The sequence below is a fragment of the Anguilla rostrata genome, chromosome 11 (assembly GCF_018555375.3).
Source record: "Anguilla rostrata isolate EN2019 chromosome 11, ASM1855537v3, whole genome shotgun sequence".
NCBI classification, from domain to species: Eukaryota; Metazoa; Chordata; class Actinopteri; order Anguilliformes; family Anguillidae; genus Anguilla; species Anguilla rostrata.
The window spans coordinates 15,029,451-15,046,386 of NC_057943.1; the positions used below are offsets into that span (position 1 = coordinate 15,029,451).

A 16,936-nucleotide genomic window follows, 5' to 3' on the forward strand; every position below is an offset into this window, starting at 1 on the left:
CTGTGCAGGTGCTTAAGGGCTGTGAACTTTTAGTTCAATTAAATATGAAAGTTAATTCAGAATTTTGCTGGGTTTTTATTTAAGAAACCGCACATATCCGGCTGCAGCTTGGAACTTTACTCTCTGGAATTGGTTGAGAAAATTTGCCTCGAGCTGTGAAAATCTTATAGGAATTTATTGCCTGTTGGAAATAAATGGAGGAAAAGGGGACTTACACCATTATTATGCAGGTAGCAAACCTAGTAACTTAGTAGGGAGAAACTGTGGAAGGAGAGAGAACTAGGGGTACAGTGGTTCTGGAAACACGTTTTTGTTTGGTTCGTTTCATGGGTTTGGTGTCACGGTTTTGGTTCAGTTTTATTTCTGTACATTTTTAGTAAAGCTAAGGGGAAAAAGTACCATTGCCAGTGGCAATCAAATTTTAATTCATTTCACAAACGTCATTAAAAATGGCTTGGCTAGCCACAGCAGATCTGGGAGAGCTCCTGACACACACACAATGAAACTTGGAGAATGTGCTTTTAAAATTTTTTTTAGTGATGTGATGACATTGCAGATTCAGAAATCCCTGCCTCCTTATTCCCCTGAAGGCTATAGTGGCGAGCAAGGCCAGCCAGTTCACAGGGTACGCCCAGCACGACGCCCAGGAGTTCATGGCCTTCCTGCTGGACGGGCTCCACGAGGACCTCAACCGCATCCAGAACAAGCCCTACACGGAGACCGTGGACTCGGACGGCCGGCAGGACGAGGTGTGTGGACGCCGCGCTAGGACAACAAGAAATTATGCAGTGTTCTTAAATATGAAACGCATAAAGGGTCTGATTTACTATGACATTTTGCATATTCAGAACCTTTTAGCGCATGCAAAACTAATAACACAACCAGTGATTGGTGCAAAACAAATACCATGACCAATCATTGGTCATGTCATTGGTTTTGCATGTGCTAAAAGTGTAAAGTGTACTAAATTCAACAAAAAATAAAGGTGCACCTCTGTCAAAGGTGTTTACTGTCCCAGAGTCTGCTGTCTTTAAGAAAATGTGAACAAATGTTAGCTTTTTTTTTTTTTTTAAATAACTACAAATGCATGACTACAATTGACGGGGCAATATTCATTTTCAGGTAACTGTGGCTCTTTGGTTTATCGCTGATCTCCTTTTAATCAAATAGCAGCATTAGATTTGATGCAATGCAAATGGCTTGAGGTTTATGGTTATCTGCAGTCGTACCTTACGTGAGGCACTTCTGCGTCAGCATGTGTGCGGTGAATGTAAGCTGTGCTAGCCGCGCGGTGGGTAAGTGAGCGTGCAGAGAGACCGCGGTATATACGGCAGAGCGTGGGATGAATGGGCACGTTTTCACGCTTGCCTGACTTACAGGTCGTGGCTGAGGAGGCCTGGCAGAGGCACAAGATGCGGAACGACTCCTTCATCGTGGACCTGTTCCAGGGCCAGTACAAATCAAAGCTGGTCTGCCCCATCTGCTCTAAGGTCAGGCTATTCCCCGTTCAGGCATTCCAGATTGGACAGGCCCCTTGTCTTTGCAATGGCAGTAACAGCTGAGGGCGTGCGGCTGCATGCAAAAATGACTTGATTAGGAGAATCGGCAAGGGGAGGTGGTCCCACTGGTTTATGACTGGGCTTCAAGCCTAGCAATTTCCACTCGTCGCCCTTAGCTTGTGCTATTGACCATGACTTAATGACGTAACATGAATCATTTTAGCATGCTTCTATTGATGAATAGTTTTAATCATGAACAGGGCCTATGAGGGCAGGCTGGGAGTAGGTGTGGGCCAGATATGGGTGTCAGTATCTGAGCTCTATTACTGCAGTAATGTAATGTAATGGAATTTGACGTGCATCGTCTCTCTCTGATGGTTTATGAAAGGACCTGGGCCCAGGCTCACCCCCCCCCCCCCCCAGTATTCTGTACAACCAAATCTGTTATTTTCAGGGTGCACCGCTGTATGCTAATTGCGAATTAGTGCGATACAGATGATCAGACTCTGTTATTGTCCTCCTCATTTATAAAAGAGAAATATAATTTGATTACTATTCAATGTTTTATTATCAGCTGTCTGATGCTTTCAGAGTAATGGGTAGGGTAAGTAAATAAGCGACCTCAATGCAGTTATGGGATTATATGGACAGTAATGGCATAAGTGGATAGACCCTGCCATTGTCCTACCATTGAAGGATCATGTCCTAATTTTTTGGCAAGGTGTCACACTTTGTTTGCTTTGTCCTCAGGTGTCCATAACCTTCGACCCCTTCCTGTACCTGCCGGTGCCCTTACCTCAGAAGCAGAAGGTGCTGACTGTCTTTTACTTTGCAAAGGAGCCTCATAAGAAACCCATTAAGGTACAGAACCGTGACCAATGCTCGAGTGTTGTGTCATTTGGTTGTTTTTTCTTTACTTTTCTTGTTCTTATCTACAGTACTGGCACAAATGATCGAAACACTGCATTTGTAAACACAGTTTGACAGTTCACGCAACAATTTTCAACAATTTCTGTTCTTGGTGTCATAAATGTAATGTGTAATAAATTTAATATCAACACAAAAGAAAAATGAAGAAATAATGTGTATACTTTATTTCAAATTACTGATAGTCGCATGATGCCATTACCGTTCGGGGTAAAGAAGACAGCTGCTTCGAATGCATTTTAACAGATGAAAATGGCTCTGCGAAACAACAACAGAAGAAAGAGAATCAATGAAAGTTTTAAGAGCACTAAGCTTCTTTAATCACAGTGCTTTCATACTGTGTGCCAGTACTGTTTTTGCAGTCAGTGAATGATTTATGCACTATCGCGAGCCAGACGGCTAACACTGGGAGTTGTAATGACTCTGTACTCCCCCCTGTGTTTGTGCATTCCTAGTTTCTGGTGAGTGTGAGCAAGGAGAACTCGAGCACAGCGGAAGTCTTGGAGTCCATTTCCAGGAGCGTGCGGATCAAAGTGGAGAACCTGCGGCTCGCTGAGGTGAGACCGGCCCCTCTGCGTCCCTCTCGTTCTGCATGGACTTGGGCTCTGCTGCTCAAAGAGCCAAGCCTCCAAACAGCCCCCTGCCCCTTTTAAAGATCTTACATAAGCATATTGTGCGCGTTGGAATGGTTTATTGAAAAACGATTAAACCAAATATTATTTTTCCATGTAAGCAGCAGTACTGAACAGATGACAATAACAGCAGTCCTGAACTGATGACGGTAACATATATTTTAAACAGAGTAGATATTTTTTTTATGCCAGGCATCTGTACAGAAAAAATTGTGCTGTCAGAAACTAGACCAGTTGAGAATGTTTGTTCAGTTGGAACTATGACCATGCTCAGCAGTCCTGCATTGCTCCTTTGGCCCCAGAATAAAGTAAATGGTCCCATACCTTCACTTGTAAGAATCAATAGGCAGTCATTTACTGGTTCATCTTTTTTGCTGGCTTTAGCCTCATAATGCGATGTGTTCCGTTTAGCCAGATACAGAAAATGTGCTTATCTCAGTGAGACCACCACTAATTGTACACTTTTAGTGTGACCTTTTGTGATTCTAGAAGGCTATGAGCACATATTTCAGTTGGTTAATCTCAGGATAGGTCAAAGATTAATACTTTATACTGTTGGCAGCCTCAGAGAAAACATGGCACACAGGCATTTCTGCTTTAAATATGGGGAGATTGTCCTATAAATTTGATTAGTTGTATCTGGCAATTTGAGTATGTGTTTGTGTTTCTAGTGCCCTCTTGTTCCAATAGTGTAAAAGGCTTATAATTGCTGATGGAGGGTAAAGTTTTCAAGTGATGTACTTCCAAATCCCATAAACACCAATAGAGCATTATTACCATTAGCTATCCTGCTGCTTTTTATGCTTGTCACATTGTGTCTGCAATCATTACAGAAAAAAACAGACTAGCAGTCATTTGTATGCACAGTTACTGAGGTGTGCGATGCAGAGCTGTAATTTGGAGGTACACTGTCTGTATGCCTGAGAAACTCAAAATGAACCCCTTTGTCTCAACCGAGCAAGATGATGCAGGCATCTGCAGAGGTGTCATTCACTGCGGGTAGCCTGTTAGCTGTTGTACTGTTGCTATGGCACTAGAAGTATAAAAACTGTGCTTTAACAACAGCATCATATTTCCCTACTAGAAATGTCACAACATGGCTAAATTTAAATGTATTAAATGAGGTGAACTTCAGCTGCATGCACAACCTGGAAGTCCTAGATACCAAGTACATTGAATGCTTTTTTTGTTGTCTGTACCTGCGAACGTTTGTGAGGAGCTTTGTACACAGATTACACATGTCATCTGAATCAAGGGTCAGTTTGAAGAGATTTGCTGCCTTTTAAGACACCCCCTGACATTCTGTGCCGCAGGTCGTCAAAAGCCGGTTCCACCGGATCTTCCTGCCGTCCCATTCACTGGATACGGTGTCCCCCTCGGACATGCTGTTCTGTTTCGAGGTGCTCTCCAAGGAGCTGGCCAAAGAGAGGGTGCTGGTCCTGCAGGTGCAGCAGGTAAACTGCAGAGCAGTGGACTCTGCCTGGTCCTCTGTCCCAAAATCAGGATGTATAAGGCTCCACTGTAACAGAGCATTGCTGTGTACTTGGACGTGTCTGTCATTTAGTACCACAGGGGGGAAAATTTGCATAAAGACTCTTCATAATGGCTGCTAAAGCCTTGTTTCTGAGATAAGATCTTATTCTTGGGAACCATGTCCTGTTAATGGAAGCGGTATCTTTGTACTGTGAGGCTTTGAGCGCTGGGCGGTGTCTGGCCAGGCTTTGTGGGAAGGCTCAGTGTCGCGTCTCGATTGCGTTTCCAGCGGCCGCAGGTCCCCAGCATCCCCATCGCCAAGTGCGCCGCCTGCCAGAAGCCCCCGCAGGCCGAGGAGGAGAAGCTGAAGCGCTGCATGGGCTGCTACCGCGTGGGCTACTGCAACCAGTGAGTGAGCAGCCTCCCTGGGCCCCGCCCCGTCCACAGGGACCCAGGAGCCCCCAGCGTCTCGCCCGCCACTTCAGCTGATTCACTCGCTGCCTTTAATCCATCGTAGTAATATGTCTTATTATTAAAATTTCCAAAGTTTTGGGAATTTTTCAGTTTTTTTTTTCCTCCTTTTTTTTTTTCCTATAGAATATGCCAGAAGAATCACTGGCCCGTCCACAAAACTCTGTGCCGACCGAACTTGGAGAACGTTGGCCTTCCTTTTCTGGTCAGCATTCCAGAGTCACGCCTCACCTACGCCCGGCTCACACAGCTGCTGCAGGGTTACTCCAGGTATGCTCACCTACGCCCGGCTCACACAGCTGCTGCAGGGTTACTCCAGGTATGCTCACCTACGCCCGGCTCACACAGCTGCTGCAGGGTTACTCCAGGTATGGCTGCGTTTCCTACAAGCAGGGCTGATGTACCAGTACAGCCAGGCCCTGCGCAGTGTGAGCTTCACCTGCTCTTCCTCCCTCGGACAGCACGCTCGTCCCCTGCTTCATCGTCACCTGTTGAGCAGGTTTAAGCAGTGAGCTTCAAGACGCAAGATCTACATTCTTCTGCAGGATTCTGCATTTTTAATCGGGATGCTCTTTTCCCACCCAGGTACTCGGTCAACGTTTTCCAGCCCCCTTTCCAGTCTGGGAGAGCGTCCCCAGAGGCCAGCCAGTGCCGGGCCGACCCGCCGCCCGTGCTGCCGGAGGCCTGCGACGGCGCTGCTCTGGAGGGAGAGACCCCGGGCGGCGGCACCGGGGACGGGAAGGAGGACGACGGCAGCCAGCTGGCTGAAGAGCAGGCCTCTGGCCAATCCAGCGGGGATCAGGACCTCCTCTCCACTCACACCGCCGACTCCGGCTTCTCAGAGCCCGCTCCAGACTCCCATGATCCTCTGGGGGAAAAGGAGACGTCCTACGAGAAGGCTGTGAAGCCGGAAGGTATTGTCACATTTTTCCCCAATATCGGCATCCTGCTGGACGGGCTGAGATTAGACAATGAGCCCACTCCAGGTTCCTTACTGTAAAACGGAACTTTTACTCTCCCTGTGTTCTCCATAGCAAACATCTGCCTCTTTTGTTAGATAATGTGGTGTGACTAAACGTCTGTAAATTTTTGGGATTGATTGGCTTGGATGGAATAAACTACACTAAATGGAATAGAATGGACTAAATCCTATAGCAGGTTCATTAGTAAGGATGTAGTGCGCTTTGCATGGCTGCTGCCCTTGCTAAGGACATTGTTGTACTCTTGGGTACAGCGGCCTTGCCTTACCCTTCTTCCTTCCTCTTTGTCTGTCTGTCTGTCTGTCTGTCTGTCTGTCTGTCGTATAGCGGCAGTAACTGGCTACCAGCAACCTTCCGAGTCTGCGGCTGGCCCCACCTCCCAGTTCTACATCTCTTTCCTCGACTCGGCCAACAAAGAACAGAAACTGGAGGACAAAGGTGAGACAGGTCTCGAGTGTGCACACATGCAGGTGCTTGCATTCGTGCATGTCTCTGACTGTGGTAAAGGCACTGGAGGACAAAGCTGAGGTAGGCAGTCGGCCTGGTGTTTGTCCTCTGTAAAGGGTAGGAAAGAGATCGTCTGCCTAGTTTGCATAGTAAAATAAAGCATCGTTTGATGTGGGGGGTTTGGTTTCCTCTCCTGCAGGTGAGGCTGTGCTGGACGTGCCTGAGGACGGCATCCTGGAGCTGGTGTGGAAGAACAATGAGAGGCTAAAGGAGTATGTGCTGGTCCGGTCCAAGGAGCTGGAGTTTGTGGAGGACCCGGGCTCAGCCAGCGAGACGGCCAGGGCCGGGCACTTCACCCTGGAGCAGTGCCTCAACCTCTTCACCAAGCCTGAGGTGCTGGCGCCAGAGGAGGCCTGGTACGACTTGCACGCGGGTGTACAGATACACACACACACTCTCACACACACACACCCATAGTCTCACTCTCATCCCATCACCCTGTGCCGTATGCGAGTGTTGCCATTGGTCATCAAAGGAATGAGAGAAATGGCTTGTCATTTCAGGAAAAAGGATGCACATCCACAAAAACGTTAAATGATACGAAAATAAAATAATTTTGGATAGTAATTACATGCTCAAGATCATACTGATTGAATCCTCCTCCCCCCCTCTCTCTCTCTCTCTCTCTCTCTACAGGTACTGTCCTAAGTGCCAGCAGCACAGGGAGGCCTCCAAGCAGCTGATGCTGTGGCGTCTTCCCAACGTCCTGATCATACAGCTCAAGCGCTTCTCCTTCCGCAGCTTCATCTGGAGGGACAAGATCAACGACATGGTGGACTTCCCCGTCAGGTACTGGCCTACCGCCCCCCAGCCCACTGCCGGTCTACTGCTCCACTTCATACACACTGCAGCTCTGCCGGACAGGAGCCTGTGAGTGCAGTGCAGCTCAGTGCTGCTTTCCACATGCCTCCTGCCCTAGATTTTACTGCCATCCAAGGATTCTGTCCCATCATGCCCGTCACCATCCAGGCTCCCACATACGTTAGACTTACCAGAGTTATTGTGCAAACTAATTTATTTTATTTTTGGCCCCAGGAACCTGGACCTGAGCAAGTTCTGCATCGGTCAGAAGGACGATGTTCAGCAGCCCCCCATCTACGACCTGTACGCCGTCATCAACCACTACGGGGGCATGATTGGGGGGCACTACACTGCTTACGCCCGCCTGCCCAGCGACAAGAACAGCCAGCGCAGCGACGTGGGTGAGTGCCTGCGGGGGTTCCTGTTTTATCCTCCTCCCCCTCCCCCTCCTCCTCCTCCGTGCGCAGGGTGTGTGAGTGCTGGCTGAGGCTGCTGCTAATGGCCCAAAACTGAGATTTCATCAGCGGAATACAGATGGGCTCACAGTGAGCCCAGAAACGGTCCTGAGAGCTCCGCCTGCGATTTTCAGTGTTCTCAGAGCTGCCAGGTACAAATCCGTGGGCACAGCCAACCCTGCAGGCCGCAGGGTAAATTGGCTCATTGACCGAGCAGGGTGTTACTCTGCTATTCCCAGTGTTTTTTTATCACTGCCTCTCCTGTTAGCTGGCGGGTCCTGGGGTCATGGAAAACCAGATTGCTTTGCAAATGCGGATGACACCTGTTGGCGTGTGTCTTTGAGCGCTGAGGCGCTTTAAGTGGATAGTGTGTGTGGGTGTACTGTTGGTCTGGTGTGTAACTCTGTATTAATGGGACTGTGCCTCACTCCCAGGCTGGCGCCTGTTTGATGACAGCACAGTGACCACGGTGGAGGAGAGCCAGGTGGTCACTCGCTACGCCTACGTGCTCTTCTACCGCCGGCGCAACTCTCCCGTGGAGCGGCCCGCCCGCCTCCTGGGGCCCCTGGGGGCCGAGTCCCCCGCCGCCGCAGGAGCCACCGCCAGCCAGGTGAGGGCGCCGCTCGCCACGCTTTCACATCCTCCCTGAAGCGCTGGGCTAGAGGTTGGACACACAGCACCTCCAAGCTCTGATTCAGGATCAGTTTCATCAATCTTAATCTTGTCAATTACCGCTCTGTGCCAAAAGGTTAAACTGATCCTGGTTATGCCATCAACACCGAGCTGCCTGCCGGCACGCCTCGCACGGTAAACACAATGGGCTGCGTTTGTAACAAACTAATGATTCAGTTTGGCCCTGTGGTGCTGTAACTGATTTAGCCAGTTTAACTGATTTACTGGACTATTTGCACTGTTTTTTTAGTATTTGTAGAATGCTCTTCGTTTTGGTTTACGGTAGTCTAATTGTAGTCAGTATATACTGAATCCATTTCAAGGGTGTGATTTTTATTTTTATGTGAACAAATGCGAACTATCCTTGGGTAAATGCTTTTATGATGGTCTAATGTAGGTGTCAGATTTATTCTCAGACTTGACCAAATGCTGTTGTGAGACATGTTTGGAGACGGGATCAGTATTGCTCATTTATAAAAACCAGAGTGCTTTCTCTTCACTGCTTTGCTCAGTTATCAAAGTGTGTTCCTGGGAGAGGGTTTGTAAGCCATGGTTTCAGTAGAATAATAGCATGGTTTTGCACCGTTTGGAATCGTTGGGGCACTTGAAGCAGAGACAGGCTTTTGGCCACTTCTGTGGAGCATTTTGGGACATGTGGACATCCTGTAATTCTCCCGTACCTCCTGGGGAATAACATCACGCTGTGAACACATCAGGCCCGGACGTGTGTATCCCCATTCAGCTGCATGGCACTGTTGCAGTCTAGAGGTCACGCCTTTAAAAGCAGTACAGTGCATTTCCCTGTCCATTTCACACTAAATGTTTGTATGGAAGTGTACATGGGTAGAATGTGGGCAGTATGAACCAGAGAACCGTGGTGTGCATGTGTGTTTACAGCTATACGTGATGTATTCATGCATACACAAATTGCCACCATTGCTACTCCAGCTATATGAATGCAACATGGGGTTCAAGGTTAAAGTTTTTCACACTTGCTTGGGCAGGTTGGTAAAAGAAATGTACCTTTCCAAGCTAAATTCAAACTTCCCAACTGTCGCAAAGTTTAGCAGTGACAGGAAGAGCATGAAAGAACAAAAATCTCTAATAACGTTTGACTCACCTGTTGTTTTTATTTACCATCACATACTGAAACAATGTATTTTTTTTTTTTTTAAATAAAAAAAACCATTAGATTATAAGAAATGATCAATTGAGCATTCAAATTTTGAATCTACCTGAAGCAATGGATAAAGTAGAACCCTTGTGATGGGAACCTTTAGGGAATGGGGGTTATCTGAATGATTTATTGGAATAGTCCTTTGGATTAATCTAACCATATTTAAAAGATTTTATAGTTGCAAGTCCTTTTATAAGTTTAAAAAACAATATAAGCAGTGAGCTCATTGTTACATTATGTTGCCATAAAGACAATATAATACACCAATAAAGGGTCTTGACCACTGCTAGCAGAAGACTACCTGTCTGTTAGTTTTCTGTGAACTGTGAGTTAATGGCATCAAGAGTATGGCCTGTGTGTGTCCTCTAATCAGAAGGCTATTGAACATGAAAAGGATACATTGAGAGATCTGTGCATTCAGAGTAGACTTGGAATGCATCTTCCTGTGTCAAAAGAACTGGAAAGGGAGCTGTATATATACTCCCAACACACTGATTTTACACGGACACAATGCAGTTATAAAGGAATATGTGAATTTCCTTTTTTTAATCAATGGAAAGCATGGCGTCAGTAACCAGTAAGCACTCTGCTGCACTCCTCATAACCTTTTTTATTCTCAAACACAACTGGGCTTCTTCACTATTTCAGCAGAGCCAAAAGGAGATTTGAATGAGCTGAGAATGGGAGTTTGCCCTGAATAGTTACTTGCCTCAGGCAAGCAGGCAAATGTTATTGTTGAAACCTGCAATTCTTTGTGGAGTTGTTGTGTAAGGATGTCAGAAAAGAAATGTTTTGCATTCAATGACATATTGAGTACATTTGCTCTCCTGCATTTTGTGGGTTTTTGGCTGGTTTCATTGCGGGAGCTCTGATGAGGTGTGTATGGAGATGTTTGTTCTCCGATTCAGATCAAGTTGGCAGTAACAGTTACGGTACACTCAATAGCATTGCCAATCTGTATACCTTGTTATACACAACCTGCATACAGGAAAAAGTACTCATTTCATAATGACCTACATTATTAGCATCATTGTTGATGAATGACAATGATGTAATAACTAGTCTTTCCTGTATCTACAGAATTGAGTCTTATTCCCCACGCTCATTACAGATTCATATTCCACATTGCCTGTTGTCATTGCACACATCATTGCTGCCAACTTGATATGGAGTGAAAATCAGTGAAATGTTTGTATAACAAATTATATGCAGTCATGTGACCTCTGCACCACCATCTACATGTGCCATATTGTTTATATGGCCATAGCTATGCAACAAAAAAAAAAAAAGAAAGTCTGATGAACTATTTGAAGAGTGAAGTGTGTTTTAGACATGGACTCTGTTACCTAGTGGAAATGATGTTAAAATGGAAAGTGGGGAGATTGTCAGGATCAAGGCCTGGGCAGATTCACTCAGCTGTAGTGCTCAGTGATGTGCTGCCTGTCTGTAGGCTTTGTTCAGGGGACACGCTACACACCCACACAGCTGCATCTGTCTGCCTTCTCAACGGGGTGCCTTTCACTCTCCGTCAGTACGTGCTTTAAATGTAAACTTTCAGAGCACGGTGAGCGTCCCCTGTCCTCTTTTTATCATGAATCAAAAGGGCTGCAGCGCTGGAGTGTTTAATCCATTGTGACGGCAGCTCGTGGGACATTGTTCTCCCACACCTCTCCCGCATTAGACAGAAAATGCTCTCAAATGTGTGAATGAGAGGCCCGGGGTCTGTGACAGTGTGTGTGTGCTGCAGACGGCTGAGGGGAGGAGCTAGGCCGGCTGTGCTGTAATGACGCGCTTTCCCAGAAGCTGACATAGGGTTTCCGCCAATCGCAGGCCTCTCTAATATGGCAGGAACTGGAGGAAGAGGAGGATGAGAGGGGGGAAGAGTCGCGCAGCCGGCTCCGGAGGAGACGAGGGGAGGGACGCTGGCCACAGCAGCGGCAGGAGCTCCTCTCCGATTGCTCTGACGACGACTGCGTCAGATATTTCGTCCTGGGCACCCTGGGCGCTCTGCTGGCTCTGGCTTTCAATCTGCTCTATCCTCTGCTGTCTCCAGGCAGCTGGGCCTAGAGGGGCCCGCTCCCTCCAGCCTCACCCCATTAGGCAGGCAGGCTGGCTAACCGATCTCTCCCAGTAACTCCATGAGTCCCACGTGCTGTTCCGGACTTTCCATGTATTTTCAAGGGCGCCTGGGATTGCCACTGCAAAACATGCAGCTTAGAAAAGGCTTGGGTCTTCCAGTAAATAATGCCAAACATTGCTCACAGGCAGAAGTGGTGTATGTATCCCACATATAACCACTTTATGTGTGATGCATCGCATGACAAAAGAGTGGCTGCCGTCATTAATCTTTTACCGGTTTCCCTGCAGGGTGGATGATGAACCAGGGATTTGAAATCTGAACAGAATATTTTAAATGTTCCAAAAATGTAATTTGACAGGGAGGAGAAGTAGAGAGGAGGAGAGGAGTTTTATTGACAAAATCTCACCAATACGATCGATACGGGAAGAGAGCTCATCGTTTTGTGAGGACATGCTTCCAATTGGACAGCATAATTGTGGCTGCAGAATTAATCACAAGACTTCTGCCTGTTGTACTGAAGAGATTGCCGCTGCCATTGATTTTATGCCACCACTCTCTACAGACAAATGTACTCCCTACATTGCACAGAAACTTGCCTTTCTGATATTGCAGAACTCAAGTTGCCTATTCATGTAAGCATTTAGAAAGTGAGTAAATACATTTATAGCTAAAAACATTGAAGCCTTTGAAAGGAAAGTGTTAAAGGATAATGTGTGTGGAGGCTGTAAAGATCAGACAATGACAACCCTTCACTATCAAGCCCTCACTGAAGCTTGCGGTAGGCTTTCCGGTTGATATAGATTGACTGGATTGGTCCAGATATTTAATTTGCACTATCCCATCCAACTCGGACTTATTATTGGATGAATGTTGCACATAGGGGTGCTGGCCCCTCATTGTTTTCGAATCAAAGGATATTTTATTATAGCCATTACAGTGAAATGAATTAGTATTAGATAAAGATTCACTGGAATGGAAAAAATAATTCCCAGTTTGGCCCTGACCCTGCCTTGCATTCATTTAAAAATGACTCCTAATGGGTGTGAAGTAATCCAATTCTGTTTGCTGCTCCCCCTTCACCCTTCCCACCTAACTCTGTGTACCATAGCAATGTAAGTATTAGTTTTTCATTGCTGTGGGAAGAGCCAAGGTTTGTTAGAGATCATTTTGTCCATGTTCAGAACAATTCAGTCAGGGTCTGATGTCTATAATGTACTTTTTTTCTGCCCATCATGATAATGGCCTTGTGAGATGCATCTACCCATTCTGTGTCTTACTGTAATAATAGTAATTACTGTAATAACTGTGCTCATCAGATGTCCTTGATCGTTGTTGCTGTCAGTTGCCTACAGCCATAGATTTGATACAATCGTGTTTTAGGGCTGTCAGTGTCCTAGCAATAAATGAGCATAGCGCATAAATAACGAAGCTTTGATAAATTTGTAAAAAATAAACATGAAGGCAGCTAAATGTATATTTATTTTTAAAATGAATGAATACTGTTTCCTGGGCATTGCTTTAGCTGTATCCCTGATTAATGTTTTAGGTGGAAATTGCAGAAGATTAAATGGTTTAGCCCTGTCAGGTGTATTAATGCAGCAGATTAAGTGGCCAGTCAGGAGGCATTAGCAGGAGAGCACAGCCCTGTGTAAATTTAGGGTGGAGTATTTATTTCATTGTATCTTTAGTCAATGTTTATTGTGGTTTATACCAGCCAAGCAATGTTTTTCATTTGAAACTGAAGGAGTGTCTTGGTGTATTTATGTAATTACTATATTGTCTAACTCACGTCTTAATTAACTTCGACCTTTCCAGGCCTGCTATTACTCCCTTTGAATCTCTATACTGACCACAGTATTGACAAATGAATCCTGTTTTTTTTTTGTTTTTTTAATTTAAATTTTTTATTTCTGGCACATATTACTTTAACTGTATTATGGATATTGTTTGCTAAATTGAGCTGTGTAATGATTTCTGTGACCTGTCCAGACAGAGTGCTTCTTGTGATGCAGTTGCTCTCATTGTTAAGACCTCAGGACCACTTTGCCCTAGTACCCTGGGTTTTCATTCATATTGCGCATGGTGCAGATTCAGCCAAAGGGAAATGTGAAAACGGACTCAAATCACAGGGGGTTTGGTATACAACGACAAGCCTTTCCCATAAGCACTATTCGACCACGTCAGTGCCTGTGGTACACATAAACCAAAGGCATTAGAGCTCTGTTGTTCACCCTTTGAAAACAAATGCCCATTGCTGGTCTATAGGGTCCTATCCATCACACTATCTTTCTTTAAAAAATTAATAAAATAAAAGCTAAAGACATGCGAACATGCATGGAAGTGATTTGACTGTATACCTCTTCCTTGCTCTACCATGCTGAAAGATGAAGGGAATTGCAAAAGGGAAATCTAATTGAGCTGTCTGTATACACAATGTGTATATGGCTCCTTATCCATCCGTGTTGGAATGAGTGCCGTTTTGAAAGGATCATATTCAGAGCAATGCAGCTTGAATATTGTAATAAGTCTCAGGGATGCTGTTTTTTTGTTGCATTGTAACTCCCCTCTCCATCAGTTTTTAAAAAGAGCCTTATTTTTTTTTTGTTTAACCGACCAAGAATGATACAGTAATAATTTTTGACTGCTCTAGTAGCAGTGTCATCAAGTAAATGCAATTGATGGCAAGATTAATCTGATGTAATTCTTATGCTAATATGTATGCTGCTTGACATGCTCTCGCTCTGCTGTGTCCACTACTCCTTTTTATGCAACCTGAAGATAATTATGCTATGAAATGTAATCTATTATACTTCTGAAAGAATCATGAATGTGCCTGCACTAATGTTACAATAGAATATAGTTACAATCCTTTAAAATGGGGAAATATATACATTTGTCCTCATGTAATTTAACACCAGATTTTATTACAGATGTAGTGATATTCAGGCTTGTGTGTATATATATTCAAAAATAAAATGGCATTTTAAACCTGGATTTGCATTTAAAATGGAAATGTAATTTAACAGACTGAGAGAATGGGGAATGTTGATCAGTCCAGCAATAATTTGTACAGGTACTTCCAAGTCTGAATGCTGTTGCAATATACAGTTCCTTGTACTGTGTTTCTAATAATAAAATGACAATCGTACCATGTGTAAATGTTTTATTTTATACAATTCCCATCGCTAGTGTTCATATTTTGAGCTGCAAATATTGTAATAAGGGCGTTTTTTAATGGCTTCTATCTGTGTGACTGCTATGTGAAGACGTCTAGAAAAAAGGCTAGCTTTTAGCTTTGTGCTAACTCCTGTGATGACAGGAACGGTTGGACAATATCTTTATAATGCTGGTTTATTTTACAGGCCTCTAGCCAGACACTGTTCGGGACAGACCTGGATTCGGAAGGCCCCCCACAGCTGACCCCGGAAGTGACGTCCGATCTGTTCGCTCATTCTGGAGACTGCGCCACCCCGTCCTACAGCAACATGGAGGAAGTGGATTAAACTGGGCCGCCCGGGACTGGACATTGTACTGGTGGCCAGTCAACAACATATACCTTGGAGAGGTTTTCTTCAGCTAAAGACACTTCTGTGCTTACTAATTAATGAAGTGTGTTGAAGGAAATGCATTTGTCCCGCCTTCGAAATTTTGACTGGTGGCTGGGTGGCATTAATGCACATGCTTAAAGCAACCATTCATACACAAAACACTTGCACATGAACACGCTCTCAGACCAGGCCTTGCCCATTCTCCTTGCACTGTTGACCCAGTTGTTACTACCCAGAAGTCCGTACAACTGTAAGCGGTGAATAACATCTTTTGTCTGCAAGTCAATTTCACAGTCAAATCTTTGTCTGATCCCACCCCCCACTAAGCCCACACAACTCTCAGTTTGTCACCAGGTCACACTTAATCATACCCTTCCAACGCAAAGTCATTGTTGGAGAACCGTGATAGGTTGGGGGAGGGGGTGCATTTTGTGTGCTTTTTTGAGTAGCCTTGTCTGGTGGGTTAATGGCAGTCTGGGATTCTGCAAGCTGAGCTGTTTATGTAGTTAACCCCATAATACCATGGTTGTAGACAGGAGACCACATTTTTTCAAGCAGTAAAGAAAAGGCTGAAATTACTTTCCATCCACTGTTCCCTCCCCTCTGCTCAGATTCCTGCCACCTAACACCAAGGTGGCATTTTCATTTTGCTGTTATACCTTTTTCCTTTTCCAGAAAGAGGAAATATTAGCCTGGTAAGTTATTGGATCAACCCCTGTGGATGTGTTCTGTGACAGAAACAAAAATCCTTTGCTCGATACACACTGAAATGTGCATGTTGACACAGTAGCCCTAGAACGGAATGTTGTTTTTCCTCTCTCTTTAGTTTGAATCCTGTGTTTTCAGTTCTGAGTGGATTGTCTCGTTATTTTTGTTACCCAATTTCCCCCCTTTGGCCCGCCCCCATTTTTTTTTTTTCTTTTTTTTTGTATTGGACTGCATATATGGAGTGGAGTGTGGGGTGGGGGCTATGATTCAAGAATGCTGCTGTGAATAAAGTATAAATGGTTAATATAAATAAAACTTTTTTTGAGAAAGTAAAATACTAAGTTTATGTTTGTAAGGCCTGTCAGATGTTATATTTTATGATTTTTTTTTAAAGGTGTGATTCTAACAGAAAAATGATAAATATCCAATACTGAATCATGCACAAATACATTAATTTAGCTGACATCCCTGAACTACAAAGGATAATCTATATAGGATTGTTGGTTGTGGTAATATTTTAATTGGATTACAATTGTGCAGGCATATTCCATATATTATGGAATTTATCTGCTTAACATTTTCTTCTGATTTTATTTACATTAAATTGTAACAGCGTACTTGAATAAAAATTCTAAATCACCTGAATCATATCGCCAAACAGCAATTAACCGCTTCAACTGAGATCCAAAATCTATCTTACCATATTTAATTAAATGTAACCAGCTAGTTACCTGTTGGACTGTCAAAGGATGGAAATGTTAAATCGTCTTGCATCAGGTTTTGTCAATTTTTCTTTTATTTACACTAGCGCTGTGTGTTTGAGCTATTCCTGCAGTATTGTGATGCAGTATCTTGGAACATATAGCTGGGTCACCATGGTTTTTTAATTTGTGAGTTGCTTCAAGGGAGTCCCAAATGAAACTTGTCAACTGAGCCCAGATGACAGTGGGCATGGTTTGGCTCCGTACTCTTCAGTAACTAGAAATAGGTCAAGCTGCAATCTCAA

The 16,936-nt window shown here is 44.6% G+C and overlaps 1 protein-coding gene across 4 annotated transcripts in view; it reads left to right on the forward strand.

The window, feature by feature from the left end:
• usp19 (ubiquitin specific peptidase 19) overlaps positions 1-16,265 on the forward strand; it is a 34,296-nt gene extending 18,031 nt beyond the window's left edge. For 2 of the 4 annotated variants that reach the window (XM_064298167.1, XM_064298168.1), the window contains exons 13-26: positions 591-749; positions 1,380-1,490; positions 2,250-2,360; positions 2,882-2,983; positions 4,372-4,512; positions 4,821-4,939; positions 5,129-5,272; positions 5,588-5,916; positions 6,310-6,420; positions 6,629-6,845; positions 7,126-7,278; positions 7,525-7,691; positions 8,180-8,355; positions 11,425-14,822. In XM_064298167.1, coding sequence (XP_064154237.1) covers positions 591-749; positions 1,380-1,490; positions 2,250-2,360; positions 2,882-2,983; positions 4,372-4,512; positions 4,821-4,939; positions 5,129-5,272; positions 5,588-5,916; positions 6,310-6,420; positions 6,629-6,845; positions 7,126-7,278; positions 7,525-7,691; positions 8,180-8,355; positions 11,425-11,661 — 2,277 coding nt within the window. In that variant the 3' untranslated portion in view covers positions 11,662-14,822. Of the gene's footprint in view, positions 1-590; positions 750-1,379; positions 1,491-2,249; positions 2,361-2,881; positions 2,984-4,371; positions 4,513-4,820; positions 4,940-5,128; positions 5,273-5,587; positions 5,917-6,309; positions 6,421-6,628; positions 6,846-7,125; positions 7,279-7,524; positions 7,692-8,179; positions 8,356-11,424; positions 14,823-15,036 lie in introns of those variants that run through there. The other 2 variants (XM_064298170.1, XM_064298169.1) reach the window with 1 other exon arrangement.
• Positions 16,266-16,936: the final 671 nt, after the last annotated feature.